Source organism: Oncorhynchus gorbuscha, linkage group LG02 (assembly GCF_021184085.1).
Source record: "Oncorhynchus gorbuscha isolate QuinsamMale2020 ecotype Even-year linkage group LG02, OgorEven_v1.0, whole genome shotgun sequence".
NCBI classification, from domain to species: Eukaryota; Metazoa; Chordata; class Actinopteri; order Salmoniformes; family Salmonidae; genus Oncorhynchus; species Oncorhynchus gorbuscha.
This window is the reverse complement of record NC_060174.1, coordinates 2,561,478-2,579,867: the sequence shown is the minus strand read 5'-3', so window position 1 is coordinate 2,579,867 and position 18,390 is coordinate 2,561,478. Positions and strand designations below refer to the sequence as shown.

General features: G+C 45.0%; 1 protein-coding gene across 2 annotated transcripts in view; it reads right to left on the bottom strand.

Annotated features, from left to right (window-relative positions):
* The window catches only part of nme7 (NME/NM23 family member 7), a 119,478-nt gene that overhangs the window by 49,881 nt on the left and 51,207 nt on the right, over positions 1-18,390 (bottom strand). For both annotated transcript variants that reach the window (XM_046299640.1, XM_046299641.1), the window contains one exon: positions 10,127-10,191. In XM_046299640.1, coding sequence (XP_046155596.1) covers positions 10,127-10,191 — 65 coding nt within the window. The remainder of the gene's footprint in view (positions 1-10,126; positions 10,192-18,390) is intronic.

Here is an 18,390-nt window from a genome sequence, read left to right as displayed (position 1 = left end):
AGTGAAATGCTGAATACAACAGGTGTAGTAGATAAATCATGACAGGAGAGACGTAATGTAGCACAGTGAAATCATGAATAGAACAGGTGTATGTAGACCTAAGTGAAATGCTGAATACAACAGGTTTAGACCCAGATTAAATGCTGAATACAACAGGAGTAGTAAACCTTAATGAAATGCTGAATACTACTGAAACCTTACAGTGAAATGCTGAATACAACAGGTGTAAATCATGACAGTGAAATGCAACAGGTGTAGTAGACCTCACAGTGAAATGCTGAATACAACAGGTGTAGTAGACCTCAGAGTGAAATGCTGAATACAACAGGTGTAGTAGACCTCACAGTGAAATGCTGAATACAACAGGTGAGTAGACCTCACAGTGAAATGCTGAATACAACAGGTGTAATAGACCTCACAGTGAAATGCTGAATACAACAGCTGTAGTAGACCTCACAGTGAAATGCTGAATACAACAGGTGTTAGACCTCACAGTGAAATGCTGAATACAACAGGTGTAATAGACCTCACAGTGAAATCATGCTGAATACAACAGGTGTAGTAGACCTCAGAGTGAAATGCTGAATACAACAGGTGTAGTAGACCTCACAGTGAAACTGCTGAATACAACAGGTGTAATAGACCTCACAGTGAAATGCTGAATACAACAGGTGTAGTAGACCTCACAGTGAAATGCTGAATACAACAGGTGTTAGACCTCAGATTAAATCTGAATACAACAGGTGTAGTAGACCTCACAGTGAAATGCTGAATACAACAGGTGTAGTAGACCTCACAGTGAAATCTGAATACAACAGGTGTAGTAGACCTCACAGTGAAATGCTGAATACAACAGGTGAAACCTCACAGTGAAATGCTGAATACAACAGGTGTAAACCTCATGAAATGCTGAATACAACAGGTGTAGTAGACCTTAAGTGAAATGCTGAATACAACAGGTGTAGTAGACCTCAGTGAAATGCTGAATACAACAGGTGTAGTAGACCTCACAGTGAAATGCTGAATACAACAGGTGTAGTAGACCTCAGAGTGAAATGCTGAATACAACAGGTGTAATAGACCTCACAGTGAAATGCTGAATACAACAGGTGTAGTAGACCTTACAGTGAAATGCTGAATACAACAGGTGTAGTAGACCTCACAGTGAAATGTTGAATACAACAGGTGTAGTAGACCTCACAGTGAAATGCTGAATACAACAGGTGTAGTAGACCTCACAGTGAAATGCTGAATACAACAGGTGTAGTAGACCTTACAGTGAAATGCTGAATACAACAGGTGTAGTAGACCTTACAGTGAAATGCTGAATACAACAGGTGTAGTAGACCTCACAGTGAAATGCTGAATACAACAGGTGTAGTAGACCTCACAGTGAAATGTTGAATACAACTGGTGTAGTAGACCTTACAGTGAAATGCTGAATACAACAGGTGTAGTAGACCTCACAGTGAAATGCTGAATACAACAGGTGTAGTAGACCTTACAGTGAAATGATGAATACAACAGGTGTAGTAGACCTCACAGTGAAATGCTGAATACAACAGGTGTAGTAGACCTCACAGTGAAATGCTGAATACAACAGGTGTAGTAGACCTCACAGTGAAATGCTGAATACAACAGGTGTAGTAGACCTCACAGTGAAATGCTGAATACAACAGGTGTAGTAGACCTTACAGTGAAATGCTGAATTACAACAGGTGTAGTAGACCTTACAGTGAAATGCTGAATACAACAGGTGTAGTAGACCTTACAGTGAAATGCTGAATACAACAGGTGTAGTAGACCTCACAGTGAAATGCTTATTTAGAAGCCCTTAACCAACAATGATCCTCTCCCCCAGAAGATATTCGAGATGATTCCCTACAGTGGAGGGGGCTATTTCAGACCAGAGGGGGGCCTCCGTCCAAGGGAATATATGGCCCCTTTTCCATAACCCCTATGATGACGACGGACAACTCAACCCACTAATATTTAGTTAAATAAATAACTGGTAAACTGACGTAAATGCAACTTCACTACAATGTTACCGGTATCAGGCCCTTTACAGCATGTTACATAACATCATCATTCGTATTAAGGCTGGACATAACATAAACCCCAATTCAATTGGTGTACAAAATGGAAAGTAAATAGCCTACTAATAATGAGTTAATTATCATAATGGGGCGGCAGGGTAGCCTAGTGGTTAGAGCGTTCGACTAGTAACCGGAAGGTTGCGAGTTCAAACCCCCGAGCTGACAAGGTACAAATCTGTCATCCTGCCCCTGAACAGGCAGTTAACCCACTGTTCCCAGGCCGTCATTGAAAATAAGAATTTGTTCTTAACTGACTTGCCTAGTTAAATAAAGGTTAAAAAAATAAAAAATAAAACTCAACAGGATTCAACCTGTCTCTAATTGTTCTCTGAGGAGCTCGTTTTGGTCTCGCCACAGTAGATATGCTGCCCATTTCATTAGTTCAACCACCTCAAGTGGCAGTTTAGAATTAATCTCCCAATCTAAATGATTTTTTATTAATTATTATTCATTGAGAAACATGTTTAAAATTAATCTGGGTTTAAGTGAAAACTAAATTTAGATTAGAGGAAGGATTTAATTTAACTGGGATTAATTTAAAAATAGGTTTTACATTTGGTGCAACAAGATTAGTAGATAAACCTTGATTTAATCTTGTTGAAGAGTTAATCACTGTTGGGCAACCCACCCATAAAGATAATTTCCTTTATGTTTTACTTACATGTGTTATTGCAAACAGGATGAATGTTTGGGAATATTTATATTCTGTACAGGTTTCCTTCTTTTCACTCTTTCATTTAGGTTAGTATTGTGGAGTAACTACAATGTTGATCCATCCTCAGTTTTCTCCAATCACAGCCATTAAACTCTGTACCCGTTTTAAAGTCACTATTGGCCTTATGGTAAAATCCCTGAACAGTTTCCTTCCTCTCCGGCAACTGAGTTGAGAAGGACACCTGTATCTTTGTAATGACTGGGTGTATTGATACACCATCCAAAATGTAATTAATACATTCACCATGCTCTAAGGGGTATTCAATGTCTGTTTTTTTATATTTTTATATTTACCCATATTCCAATAGGTCCCTTTCTTTACAAGGCATTGGAAAACCTCCCTGGACTCACTGCTCAATTTGAGGGACCTTACAGATCATTGTACTGTATTTATACTCTGGACTAAGACATTGCGCGTCCTAATATTTCTTAACTGAATTATTTTACTTTAGATTTGTGTGTATTGTTAGATATTACTGCGCTGTTGGAGCTAGGAACACCAGCATTTCACTAGTCTAACATCTACTAAATATGTCTATGTGACAAATAACATTCTATTTGATATCGGCCAGGACCGGGCCTGATGAGCATGGATTAGTCTACAAATTAAGAAAAGATTCCGTATCAAATTATACCATGCCAGGTTGGAGAGGGTTGGCACATTGTCTGTTTGACACAGCATCACTGTCCTTAGAGACAGAACAACCTTGTCCACTGCTGTTGAATAATGAATGAATAGTCAGACTCACACAACCTTTTTTTTTTAAGAATACTGATTTATTTATTTACTAGCAAGCAATGAAAACGTGCATTGTATAAAAGAAAGTCCGCACATCAAATTATGTTTTTACTGAAGTGGCAGAGTCTATAGCACTCTACACATCTAGCAGATAGCTGCTCCAGCATCACTCTACACATTGAGCAGGTAGCTGCTCCAGCATCACTCTACACATCTAGCAGATAGCTGCTCCAGCATCACGCTACACATCTAGCAGAGAGCTGCTCCAGCATCACGCTACACATCTAGCAGATAGCTGCTCCAGCATCACTCTACACATCTAGCAGATAGCTGCTCCAGCATCACTATACAGATCTAGCAGATAGCTGCTCCAGTATCACTCTACACATCTAGCAGATAGCTGCTCCAGCATCACTCTACACATCTAGCAGATAGCTGTTCCAGCATCACTCTACACATCTAGCAGATAGCTGCTCCAGCATCACTCTACACATCTAGCAGATAGCCGCTCCAGCATCACTCCACACATCTAGCAGATAGCCGCTCCAGCATCACTCTACACATCTAGCAGATAGCTGCTCCAGCATCAACACTGTCCATCACTCTCTCCATACTGTGCCCCTGCCTGCCCCAGGGTCAACACTGTCCATCACTCTCTCCTTACTGTTCCCCTGCCTGCCCCAGGGTCAACACTGTCCATCACTCTCTCCTTACTGTTCCCCTGCCTGCCCCAGGGTCAACACTGTCCATCACTCTCTCCTTAATGTGCCCCTGCCTGCCACTGTCCATCACTCTCTCCCTACTGTTCCCCTGCCTGCCCCAGGGTCAACACTGTCCATCACTCTCTCCTTACTGTGCCCCTGCCTGCCCCAGGGTCGACACTGTCCATCACTCTCTCCTTACTGTGCCCCTGCCTGCCACTGTCCATCACTCTCTCCCTACTGTTCCCCTGCCTGCCCCAGGGTCAACACTGTCCATCACTCTCTCCTTACTGTGCCCCTGCCTGCCCCAGGGTCAACACTGTCCATCACTCTCTCCTTACTGTGCCCCTGCCTGCCACTGTCCATCACTCTCTCCCTACTGTGCCCCTGCCTGCCCCAGGGTCGACACTGTCCATCGCTCTCTCCTTACTGTGCCCCTGCCTGCCACTGTCCATCACTCTCTCCCTACTGTTCCCCTGCCTGCCCCAGGGTCGACACTGTCCATCACTCTCTCCCTACTGTGCCCCTGCCTGCCCCAGGGTCGACACTGTCCATCACTCTCTCCTTACTGTGCCCCTGCCTGCCACTGTCCATCACTCTCTCCTTACTGTGCCCCTGCCTGCCACTGTCCATCACTCTCTCCCTACTGTGCCCCTGCCTGCCCCAGGGTCAACACTGTCCATCACTCTCTCCTTACTGTGCCCCTGCCTGCCCCAGGGTCGACACTGTCCATCGCTCTCTCCTTACTGTGCCCCTGCCTGCCACTGTCCATCACTCTCTCCCTACTGTTCCCCTGCCTGCCCCAGGGTCGACACTGTCCATCACTCTCTCCCTACTGTGCCCCTGCCTGCCCCAGGGTCGACACTGTCCATCACTCTCTCCTTACTGTGCCCCTGCCTGCCACTGTCCATCACTCTCTCCTTACTGTGCCCCTGCCTGCCACTGTCCATCACTCTCTCCCTACTGTGCCCCTGCCTGCCCCAGGGTCAACACTGTCCATCACTCTCTCCTTACTGTGCCCCTGCCTGCCCCAGGGTCAACACTGTCCATCACTCTCTCCTTACTGTGCCCCTGCCTGCCACTGTCCATCACTCTCTCCTTACTGTTCCCCTGCCTGCCCCAGGGTCGACACTGTCCATCACTCTCTCCTTACTGTGCCCCTGCCTGCCACTGTCCATCACTCTCTCCCTACTGTGCCCCTGCCTGCCCCAGGGTCAACACTGTCCATCACTCTCTCCTTACTGTTCCCCTGTCATTTTAACTGTCTTGATTATTTTTGTATTCTTTGTTTAGTTATTTTGTTTTTCTTTGAGATTTCTCTGTAATTTAATGTGCTACACAAATTAAAGTAATTGGGATGCACAGGGCCGGGACCCCTTCCAGAAGAACAGAGAGGCGAGGACAGCCTGGCAGAGACCCCTTCCAGAAGAACAGAGAGGTGAGGACAGCCTGGCAGAGACCCCTTCCAGAAGAACAGAGAGGTGAGGGCAGCCTGGCAGAGACCCCTTCCAGAAGAACAGAGAGGTGAGGGCAGCCTGGCAGAGACCCCTTCCAGAAGAACAGAGAGGTGAGGACAGCCTGGCATAGACCCCTTCCAGAAGAACAGAGAGGTGAGGGCAGCCTGGCAGAGACCCCTTCTAGAAAAACAGAGAGGTGAGGGCAGCCTGGCAGAGACCCCTTCTAGAAGAACAGAGAGGTGAGGGCAGCCTGGCAGAGACCCCTTCCAGAAGAACAGAGAGGTGAGGGCAGCCGGGCAGAGACCCCTTCCAGAAGAACAGAGAGGTGAGGGCAGCCTCTGGCAGAGCTATGAAATCATCATCATCATCATCATCACCCGTGGGTCAAAACAGGTTAACGCCATCATCATCACCCGTGGGTCTAAACAGGTTAACCTGTCTGGGAACCCTTCGCCAACAGCCAATAAAATTGCAGGGCGCCAAATACAAATCAACAGAAATTTCATAAATCAAATTTCTCAAACAAAGAAGTATTAGGCATCATTTAAAAGATTTACATTCTCGTTAATCCAGCCACAGTGTCTGATTTCAAAAATGCTTTACAGCGAAAGCTCCACAAATGATTATGTTAGGTCACCACCACCTCACAGAAAAACCCAGCCATTTTTCCAGCCAAAGAGTCACAAAAAGAACAAATAGAGATAAAATGAATCACGAACCTTTGATGATCTTCATCAGATGGCACTTATAGGACTTCATGTTACACAATACATGTATGTTTTATTCGATAAAGTGCATATTTATATTTAAAAAAATCTCATTTTACATTGGCGCGTTACGTTCAGTAGTTCTAAAACTTACGGCGATTGTGCAGAGAGCTTCATGAATTCACAGAAATACTCATTATAAATGTTGATGAAAAAAAAAGTTATGCATGGAACTTTAGATACACTTCTCTTAATGCAAACGCTGTGTCAGATTTAGAAAAAGCATAATCTGAGAACGGCGCTCAGAACCCAAACCAGCCAAAAGAAATATCAGCCATGTTGCGCAGTCAACATTAGTCAGAAATAGCATTATAAATATTCACTTACCTTTGATGATCTTCATCAGAATGCACTCCTGGGAATTGAAGTTCCACAATAAATGTTTGTTTTGTTCGATAATGGCCATCATTTATGTCGATTTATGTCCAAACAGCTTCTTTTGTTAGGGAGTTTGGTAAACAAATCCATACGCGCATTCGGTAAACAAATCCAAACGCACGTTCAGGTCCAGTCGGACAAAAAGTTCAAAATGTTATATTACAGGTCGAAGAAACTTGTCAAACGAAGTACAGAATCAATCTTTAGGATGTTTTTATCATAAATGTTCAATAATGTTCCAACCGGAGAATTCCATTGTCGGTAGAAAAGCAATGGGACGCAGGTCGCTATCATGTGAAATGCGTGTGACCAGGACCTGGCTCTCTGCCAGACCACTGACTCAAAGAGCTCTCATCCGGCCCCACATCACAGTAGAAGTTTTTGCCTGCCATATGAGTTCTGTTATACTCACAGACATCATTCAAACCATTTTAGAAACTTCAGAGTGTTTACTAATATATTAGCATCTGGGAATGAGGCGGCAGTTTACTCTGGGCTTTTCATCCAAAAGTGAAAATGCTGCCCCCTATCCCAAAGAAGTAACCTGTTAAGACTCTAGGGGCAGTATTTCATTTTTGGATAAAAAGACGTGCCCGTTTTAAGCTCAATATTTTGTCACGAAAAGATGCTCGACTATGCTTGGAATTGATAGTTTTGGAAAGAAGACACTCTGACGTTTCCAGAACTGCAAAGATTTTCACTGTGAGTGCCATAGAACAAAATCTACAGGCAAAACCAAGATGTTTGAGTGACCAGGAAATCAACAGGATTTCTGGAGGCACGTTTTCCATGATCTCCTTATATGGCTGTGAATGCGACAGGAATGAACGGACACTTCCCATCGTTTCCCCCAGGTGTCTGCAGCATTGTGACGTATTTGTAGGCATATCATTGGAAGATTGACCATAAGAGCCTACAATTACCAAGTGTCCCGCACGGTGTCTGCGTGGAAATTGGTGCGCAAAAGTCAGGTACCAGTATTTTTCCATCCGAATCAGAGAAGAATGCACGCTTCCAGGGAAGGCATTTCAATGAAGAGATATATGACAAAACACCTTGAGGATTGATTCAAACAACGTTTTCCATGTTTCAGTCGATATTATGGAGTTAATTCGGAAAAAAGTTTGACGTTTAGGTGACTGAATTTTCGGTTAGTTTCGGTAGCCAAATGCATAGTAACAAAACGGAATGTTGTGTCCTACACAAGCATCTTTCAGGAAAAACTGGACATCTGCTATGTAACTGAGAGTCTCCTCATTGAAACATCTGAAGTTCTTCAAAGGTAAATTATTTTATTTGATCCCTTTGCTGGTTTTTGTGAATGTTGCGTGCTAAATGCTAACGCTAAATGCTAAGCTAGCTATCACCACTCTTACACAAATTATTGATTTTCTCTGGTTCTAAAGCATATTTTGAAAATCTGAGACGACAGGATTGTTAAGAAAAGGATAAGCTTGAGGACAGGCATATTTATTTAATTTAATTTGCAATTTTCAGAAATCGCTAATTTTGCGTTATGGTAATGAGCTTGAGGCTGTAGTCACGATCCCGGATCCGGGATGGGGCGGACTAAGAGGTTAACGGCATCATCACCACCCGTGGGTCTAAACAGGTTAACGCCATCATCATCACCCGTGGGTCTAAACAGGTTAACGCCATCATCATCATCATCATCACCCGTGTGTCTAAACAGGTTAACGCCATCATCATCATCACCCGTGGGTCTAAACAGGTTAACGCCATCATCATCATCACCCGTGGGTCTAAACAGGTTAACGCCATCATCATCATCATCATCACCCGTGGGTCTAAACAGGTTAACGCCATCATCATCATCATCATCATCACCCATGGGTCTAAACAGGTTAACGCCATCATCATCATCATCATCACCCGTGGGTCTAAACAGGTTAACGCCATCATCATCATCATCATCACCCGTGGGTCTAAACAGGTTAACGCCATCATCATCATCATCATCATCATCATCACCCGTGGGTCTAAACAGGTTAACGCCATCATCATCATCATCATCACCCGTGGGTCTAAACAGGTTAACGCCATCATCATCATCATCATCACCCGTGGGTCTAAACAGGTTACCGCCATCATCATCATCATCACCCGTGGGTCTAAACAGGTTAACGCCATCATCATCATCACCCGTGTGTCACGCCTTGGTCATTATATTTTGTGTTTTTGTTATATGTTTGGGTAGGCCAGGGTGTGACATGGGTTTATATGTTGTTTTCGTATTGGGGTTTGTATTATTTGGGATTGCGGCTGATTAGGGGTGTGTCTAGTTAGGCTTGGCTGCCTGAGGCGATTCTCAATCAGAGGCAGGTGCTTGTCGTTGTCTCTGATTGAGAACCGTATTTAGACAGCCTGACTTTCTCGTTGTGATTTGTGGGTGTTTGTTCCTGTCTTAGTGTTGTAGTCGCCAGATAGGCTGTAATAGGTTTCACGTTCCGTTTGTTGTTTTCATATACAGTTATTTCATGTACCGCGATTATTTTCATTAAAGTCATGAATAACCTACACGCTGCATTTCGGTCTGACTCTCTTCATACAACAGACGAACGACGTTACACCGTGGGTCTAAACAGGTTAACGCCATCATCATCATCATCATCATCACCCGTGGGTCTAAACAGGTTAACGCCATCATCATCATCATCATCATCATCATCATCACCCGTGGGTCTAAACAGGTTAACGCCATCATCATCATCATCATCATCATCATCATCATCATCACCCGTGTGTCTAAACAGGTTAACGCCATCATCATCATCATCATCATCATCATCACCCGTGGGTCTAAACAGGTTAACGCCATCATCATCATCATCATCACCCGTGGGTCTAAACAGGTTAACGCCATCATCATCATCATCACCCGTCTAAACAGGTTAACGCCATCATCATCATCATCATCATCATCCATCATCATCATGGGTCTAAACAGGTTAACGCCATCATCATCATCATCATCATCATCATCACCCGTGGGTCTAAACAGGTTAACGCCATCATCATCATCATCATCATCACCCAGTTAACGTCTAAACATTATCATCATCATCATCACCCGTGGGTCCATCATCATCATCATCACCCGTGGGTCTAAACAGGTTAACGCCATCATCATCATCACCCATCATGTCATAAATCATCATCATCATCATCATCATCATCACCCGTGGGTCTAACCGTGGGTCCCTGTGGCATGGCACAGATTTGACTATGATGACTAACTATGTAGGCTACTTACCATCTGCAAGGCTGAGATCTCAAAACCTGCTGCTGAGATGGAGTGGAGGATCTTTCCTGTCAGGGCTGGAGAGAGAGAGCGAGAGAGGAGAGTGAGTGAGTGAGTGAGTGAGTGACAGAGAGAGACAGAGAGAGACAGAGAGAGAGAGAGAGAGAGAGAGAGAGAGAGAGAGAGAGAGAGAGAGAGAGAGAGAGAGAGAGAGAGAGAGAGGAGAGAGAGGAGAGAGAGACAGAGAGGAAGTTCATGACATAAAGCAGATATGGTCCTGGATGTTATCAGACAGCTCTGTCAGGGGAAGGTCCACCAGTCAGACGGTAGACTGACAGTAGGCTACGGACAGACCCTCTTCAACATTATAGCTTCAGTTATCAGACAGCTCTGTCAGGGGAAGGTCCACCAGTCAGACGGTAGACTGACAGTAGGCTACGGACAGACCCTCTTCAACATTATAGCTTCAGTTATCAGACAGCTCTGTCAGGGGAAAGTCCACCAGTCAGACGGTAGACTGACAGTAGGCTACGGACAGACCCTCTTCAACATTATAGCTTCAGTTATCAGACAGCTCTGTCAGGGGAAGGTCCACCAGTCAGACGGTAGACTGACAGTAGGCTACGGACAGACCCTCTTCAACATTATAGCTTCAGTTATCAGACAGCTCTTCCTAAAACCGGGGTTGTGACCCATCTGCCTATTGTCCTGAATCCAGACCACAGATCTCCAATAATCAACAGGCCACAAAATGCAATGAGTTTCAAATCAGCTGTGTTTGCGAGAGATGGGGGGAAATAATGAGCCCTCTCTGGTCCCCGAGGACTGGAGTTGCCCATCCCTATAAGGTGGGGAGGTCTGTTGAATGCTCAGTCTGCTCTGCTCTCACCATGATTGGCCAATGGACTTGGGCAAATTCTCAGCTCACTGGACAAAAAGCTGCAGAGGACCTTATGCCTGTTAACTCTTATGGGGATGACTTGAATACCCCTCAGACATTAAATATCTTATGGGGCTTGGGGTAATAATTTAAAAAATGTATCTCTCCAGAAATAAGTCTCTCACTGTTGCCGCCTGTTACAGCTTGCAGTTGTGCCCTGGACACCATATGTGAATTGATCGTCCCCATCTATCTTCAGAGTTCGGACTGTTAGGTGACCTAAACTGGGATATGGTTAACACCCCAGCAGTCCTACAATCTAAGCTAGATGCCCTCAATCTCACACAAATCATCAAGGAAACCACCAGGTTACAACCCTAAATCCGTAAACATGGGCACCCTCATAGACATTATCCTGACCAACTTGCCCTCAATATACACCTTTGCTGTTTTCAACCAGGATCTCAGCGATCACTGCCTCATTGCCTGTATCCGCTATGGGTCCGCGGTCAAACGACCACACTTCATCACTGTCAACCGCTCCCTAAAACACTTCTGCGAGCAGGCCTTTCTAATCGACCTGGCCCGGGTATCCTGGAAGGATATTGACCTCATCCCGTCAGTCGAGGATGCCTGGTCGTTCTTTAAAAGTAATTTCATTACCATCTTAAATAAGCCTGCCCCATTAAAAAAATGTAGAACCAGGAATAGATGTAGCTCTTGGTTCACTCCAGACCTGACTGCCCTTGACCAGCACAAAAACATCCTGTGGCGGACTGCAGTAGCATCGAATAGTCCCCACGATATGCAACTGTTCAGGGAAATCAGGAACCAAAACACACAGTCAGTCAGGAAAGCAGAGGCTAGCTTTTCAAACAGAAATATGCATCCTGTAGCTCTAACTCCAAAAAGTTCTGGGACACTGTAAAGTCCATGGAGAATAAGAGCACCTCCTCCCAGCTGCCACTGTAAAGTCCATGGAGAATAAGAGCTGCTGCCCACTGCTCTGAGGCTCTGAGGCTAGGAAACACTGTAAAGTCCATGGAGAATAAGAGCACCTCCTCCCAGCTGCCCACTGCTGCACTAGGAAACACTGTAAAGTCCATGGAGAATAAGAGCCCAGCTGCCCACTGCTCTGAGACTACTGGAAACACTGTAAAGTCCATGGAGAATAAGAGCACCTCCTCCCAGCTGCCCACTGCTCTGAGGCTAGGAAACACTGTAAAGTCCATGGAGAATAAGAGCACCTCCTCCCAGCTGCCCACTGCTCTGAGGCTAGGAAACACTGTAAAGTCCATGGAGAATAAGAGCACCTCCTCCCAGCTGCCCACTGCTCTGAGGCTAGGAAACACTGCCATGGAGAATAAGAGCTGCTGCCCACTGGCTAGGAAACACTGTAAAGTCCATGGAGAATAAGAGCACCTCCTCCCAGCTGCCCACTGCTCTGAGGCTAGGAAACACTGTAAAGTCCATGGAGAATAAGAGCACCTCCTCCCAGCTGCCCACTGCTCTGAGGCTAGGAAACACTGTAAAGTCCATGGAGAATAAGAGCACCTCCTCCCAGCTGCCCACTGCTCTGAGGCTAGGAAACACTGTAAAGTCCATGGAGAATAAGAGCACCTCCTCCCAGCTGCCCACTGCTCTGAGGCTAGGAAACACTGTAAAGTCCATGGAGAATAAGATGGAGAATAAGAGCACCTCCTCCCAGCTGCCCACTGCTCCATGAGGCACCTCCTCCCAGCTGCCCACACTGTAAAGTCCATGGAGAATAAGAGCACCTCCTCCCAGCTGCCCACTGCACTGCTCTGAGGCTGCACTGTAAAGTCCATGGAGAATAAGAGCACCTCTGAAGATAGGAAACACTGTAAAGTCCATGGAGAATCAAAGCACCTCCTCCTCTGAGGCTAGGAAACACTGTAAAGTCCATGGAGAATAAGAGCAGCTGCCCACTGCTGTGAGAACACCTTTATTTAACCAGCTGGCCATGCCTTCCTTCTGGCTACCACAACCCCGGCCAACAGCTCCGCACCCCCCTCTTGCCCAAGACTCCCCAGCTTCTCCTTCACCCAAATCCAGATAGCAGATGTTCTGAAAGAGCTGCAAAACCTGGACCCGAACAAATCAGCTGGGCTAGACAATCTGGACCCTCTCTTTCTAAAATTATCCACCGCCATTGTTGCAACCCCTGTTACCAATCTGTTGATTACCAATCTCTAGACCCAAACTGCTACAGACATATCTATCCTACCCTGTCTTTCTAAGGTCTTTGAAAGCCAAATTAACTAAGTTGAGGATGCCTGGTCATTCTTTAAAAGTAACTTCCTCACCATTTTAGATAAGCATGCTCCGTTCAAAAAAATGCAGAACTAAGAACAGATATAGCCCTTGGTTCATCCTATGGCGGACTGCAATAGCATCGAATAGTCCCCGCGATATGCAACTGTTCAGGGAAGTCAGGAACCAATACACGCAGTCAGTCAGGAAAGCTAAGGCCAGCTTCTTCAGGCAGAAGTTTGCATCCTGTAGCTCCAACTCCAAAAAGTTCTGGGACACTGTGAAGTCCATGGAGAAAAAGAGCACCTCCTCACAGCTGCCCACTGCACTGAGGCGAGGTAATACGGTCACCACCGTTAAATCCATGATTATCAAACATTTCAATAAGCATTTCTCTACAGCTGGCCATGCCTTCCGCCTGGCTACTCCAACCTCGGCCAACAGCTCCGCCCCCCCCCCGCAGCTCCTCACCCAAGCCTCTCCAGGTTCTCCTTTACCCAAATCCAGATAGCAGATGTTCTGAAAGAGCTGCAAAACCTGGACCCGTATAAATCAGCTGGGCTTGACAATCTGGACCCTCTATTTCTGAAACTATCCGCCGTCATTGTCGCAACCCCTATTACCAGCCTGTTCAACCTCTCTTTCATATCGTCTGAGATCCCCAAGGACTGGAAAGCTGCCGCAGTCATCCCCCTCTTCAAAGGGTGAGACACCCTGGACCCAAACTGTTACAGACCTATATCCATCCTGCCCTGCCTATCTAAGGTCTTCGAAAGCCAAGTCAACAAACAGATCACTGACCATTTCCAATCCCAACAGACCTTCTCCGCTACGCAATCTGGTTTCCGAGCTGGTCATGGGTGCACCTCAGCCACGCTCAAGGTCCTAAACAATATCATAACCGCCATCGATAAGAGACAATACTGTGCAGCCGTATTCATTGACCTGGCCAAGGCTTTCGACTCTGTCAATCACCACATTCTTATCAGCAGACTCAACAGCCTTGGTTTCTAAAATGACTGCCTCGCCTGGTTCATCAACTACTTCTCAGACAGAGTTCAGTGTGTCAAATCGGAGGGCCTGTTGTCCAGACCCCTGGCAGTCTCTATGGAGGTGCCACAGGGTTCAATTCTTGGGCCGACTCTCTTGCTGCTGGTGATTCTATGATCCACCTCTACGCAGACGACACTATTCTGTATACTTCTGGCCCTTCTTTGGACACTGTGTTAACAAACCTCCAGACGAGGTTCAATGCCATACAAATCTCCTTCCGTGGCCTCCAACTGCTCTTAAAGACAAGTAAAACTAAATGCATGCTCTTCAACCGATCGCTGCCCGCACGTCCAGCATCACTACTCTGGACGGTTCCGACTTAGAATATGTGGACAACGACAAATACCTAGGTTTTTGGTTGGATTGTAAATTCTCCTTCCAGACTCAGATTAATCATCTCCAATCCAAAATTAAATCTAGAATCGGCTTCCTATTTTGCAACACAGCATCCTTCAGTCATGCTGCCAAACATACCCTCGTAAAACTGACTATCCTACCGATCCTTGACTTCAGTGATGTCATTTACAAAATAGCCTCCAACACTCAGCAAATTGGATGCAGTTTCACATCACATTTGCCATCCGTTTTGTCACCAAAGCCCTATATACTATATACCACCACTGCTACCTGTATGATCTCGTTGGCTGACCCTCGCTTCATATTCACCACCAAACCCACTGGCTCCAGGTCATCTATAAGTCGTTCCTAGGTAAAGCCTTATCTCAGCTCACTGGTCACCATAGCAGCACCCACCCGTAGCACACGCTCCAGCAGGTATATCTCACTGGTCACCATAGCAGCACCCACCCGTAGCACGCGCTCCAGCAGGTATATTTCACTGGCCCATCTGTAAATATCCCATCCAACTCCCTCATTCCCATACTGTTATTTATTTTGTTTCTTTGCACCCCAGTATCTCTACTTGCACATTCGTCTTCTGCACATCTATCACTCCAGTGTATAATTGCTATATTGTAATAATTTCGCCACTATGGCCTATTTATTTCCTTACCTCCCTTATCCTACCTCATTTGCACACACTGTATATAGACTTTTTCTATTGTATTATTGACTGTATGTTTGTTTATCCCATGTGTAACTCTATGTTGTTGTTTGTTTACTCCATGTGTAACTCTGTGTTGTTGTTTGTGTCGCACTGCTTTGCTTTATCTTGGCCAGGTCACAGTTGTAAATGAGAACTTGTTCTCAACTAGCCTACCTGGTTAAATAAAGGTGTTCTCAACTCACCTACCTGGTTAAATAAAGGTGTTCTCAACTCGCCTACCTGGTTAAATAAAGGTGTTCTCAACTCACCTACCTGGTTAAATAAAGGTGTTCTCAACTAGCCTACCTGGTTAAATAAAGGTGTTCTCAACTAGCCTATCAGGTTAAATAAAGGTGTTCTCAACTAGCCTACCTGGTTAAATAAAGGTGTTCTCAACTCGCCTACCTGGTTAAATAAAGGTGCTCTCAACTAGCCTACCTGGTTAAATAAAGGTGTTCTCAACTAGCCTACCTGGTGAAATAAAGGTGTTCTCAACTAGCCTACCTGGTCAAATAAAGGTGTTCTCAACTAGCCTACCTGGTTAAATAAAGGTGTTCTCAACTAGCCTACCAGGTTAAATAAAGGTGTTCTCAACTAGCCTACCTGGTTAAATAAAGGTGTTCTCAACTAGCCTACCAGGTTAAATAAAGGTGTTCTCAACTAGCCTACCTGGTTAAATAAAGGTGTTCTCAACTAGCCTACCTGGTTAAATAAAGGTGTTCTCAACTAGCCTACCTGGTTAAATAAAGGTGTTCTCAACTAGCCTACCTGGTTAGCCTACCATGTTGACACTGGTCTACTACCAGGTCATGTGTCTTCTCAGTCATGTTGACACTGGTCTACTACCATTGCTTTAATGTATTGTTGTTCTCATTAATATTGTTGTTGTTGTTAATGGTTATCCCATGTCCACTACTACTATTATTACTCTTGGTCCCACCATTTAGTTATATATATATTTTATTTTCGATATGTATACTTTGACAATGTCAATAATGAACTTGCCATGTCAATAAAGTCAATTGAATTGAACTGAGAGAAAGACGGACGGACGGACGGACAGACGGACGGACGGACAGACGGACAGACACGGAGAGAGAGGGAGACAGAGAGAGAGACAGAGAGAGAGACAGAGAGAGACAGAGAGAGAGAGACAGAGAGAGAGAGACAGAGAGAGAGAGATGATTGTTTCTATGACTTTATACATCTCCTTTTTATAGGAAATACAGCAATTCAATCTGTTACTGAATGAATACCTAATGTAAGGAACAAAGATAACACACAATGTCCATACGAGCTAATCAATCTGGATTCATTCATCCAATTAGTCATTGAATAGCAACACATACAATGTCATTTCTGGACAGGATTTCTGCATGAAGCACAGTTGTCTGGTCTTACACTTACAACATATTACTAAACAACCTGATAGGAAACAGTAATAGCTGAGCACACTGTGACGACACAGACAGGTGCCATTTCAAAACCTATTTCTCTGTTGGCTGTAGCGGCAGGCGAAAGACTGCTATACGCGGCTAGCTGGTCACGCCTCGGTTATCAGTGTATCACACCTTGTCCTCTGAGCTCTCTCTCCCCGAGCAGCACACCACCTGTCTGCCTCCAACAGAACAGGCCCCCCATCTCCTCACATCATCTCCCTTCCCACCTCCACAGTCCCCCAATCCCAACTGGCACTGTTGCTAGGAGATCAGGTTCTGGGTGCCTAGCAACAGATGTTTCTCTATTCCAGTCATGACTGAGCACAATTTTTTTGTCACGAATCACCTCCCATTGGTTGAAGATTGTAGACAGATGAAGCAAGCCTCCCCTAAATGGACCCTGCACAAAACCCTGCCCCCCTTAGTTACTGTTGCAACCTTGGACAAAATTCCCCTAGGATGATGTAAAAACTATGTTTCTAATACACAATGAAATCAAACACTGACTACACATTGCAAACCCCCCCCCCCCCCCCCAAAAAAAAAAAAAAACTCTAGGTTATGTTGTGGTGGACAGTCGATTACAATTGCATCATGGGAACCTGGTCAATTTTTTTTTTTTTGTTTGTAGTGTAACTAGCCACTGATCTTTATAATTGGCTGCTGAGGCCTTATAAAATACAGACTAGAAACACGCCCCTGTGTTCCATTGACTGAAACCTTCAAGACCAGACTGGATGACTTACTACTCTGGAGGCATCTGAAATGGAACAATATTCTCTATATAGCACACTACTTTTTTTTTTTTACCAGAACCCTATGGGCCCCGTTCAAAAGTAGTGCACTACATAGGGAATAGGTTGCCATTTGGGATGCGAGCTCTGAGTCCGGCCTTGGAGCCAAGGTGTGGTCTGTCTCTGCATGGTGTTCCAGTAATCATGTGGACTTTGTTCAAGGAGGCAATGGGGCGAGGATAGGTTAAAGAAGTGTTGTATCTCTGGCAGGCTGCCTCATCCAGGACAGTGGAACTGTAAGGTCCCTTTGTTCACGGTGTTATCTCCTTCCTAAACAAGCCCCTGTCTCTCTCCACCATGTCTATTCTTCTGCTACCTGAATAGAAGAAACTAGAAGAGCCACCAGAGACTCTATTAGCTAATCCACTTGTTCAATTCCTGTGAGGAATATTAGAGACACAGTGATAGAGTAATTCACCTTCCCTGATAGTGATCTTAGACTAGAACATAGAGCTACTAATAACAACCTGATGAAAGGCTGCTCTACTCTACTAATAACAACCTGATGAAAGGCTGCTCTACTCTACTAATAACAACCTGATGAAAGGCTGCCCTGCTACTCTACTAATAACAACCTGATGAAAGGCTGCTCTACTCTACTAATAACAACCTGATGAAAGGCTGCTCTACTCTACTAATAACAACCTGATGAAAGGCTGCTCTACTCTACTAATAACAACCTGATGAAAGGCTGCTCTACTCTACTAATAACAACCTGATGAAAGGCTGCTCTACTCTACTAATAACAACCTGATGAAAGGCTGCTCTACTCTACTAATAACAACCTGATG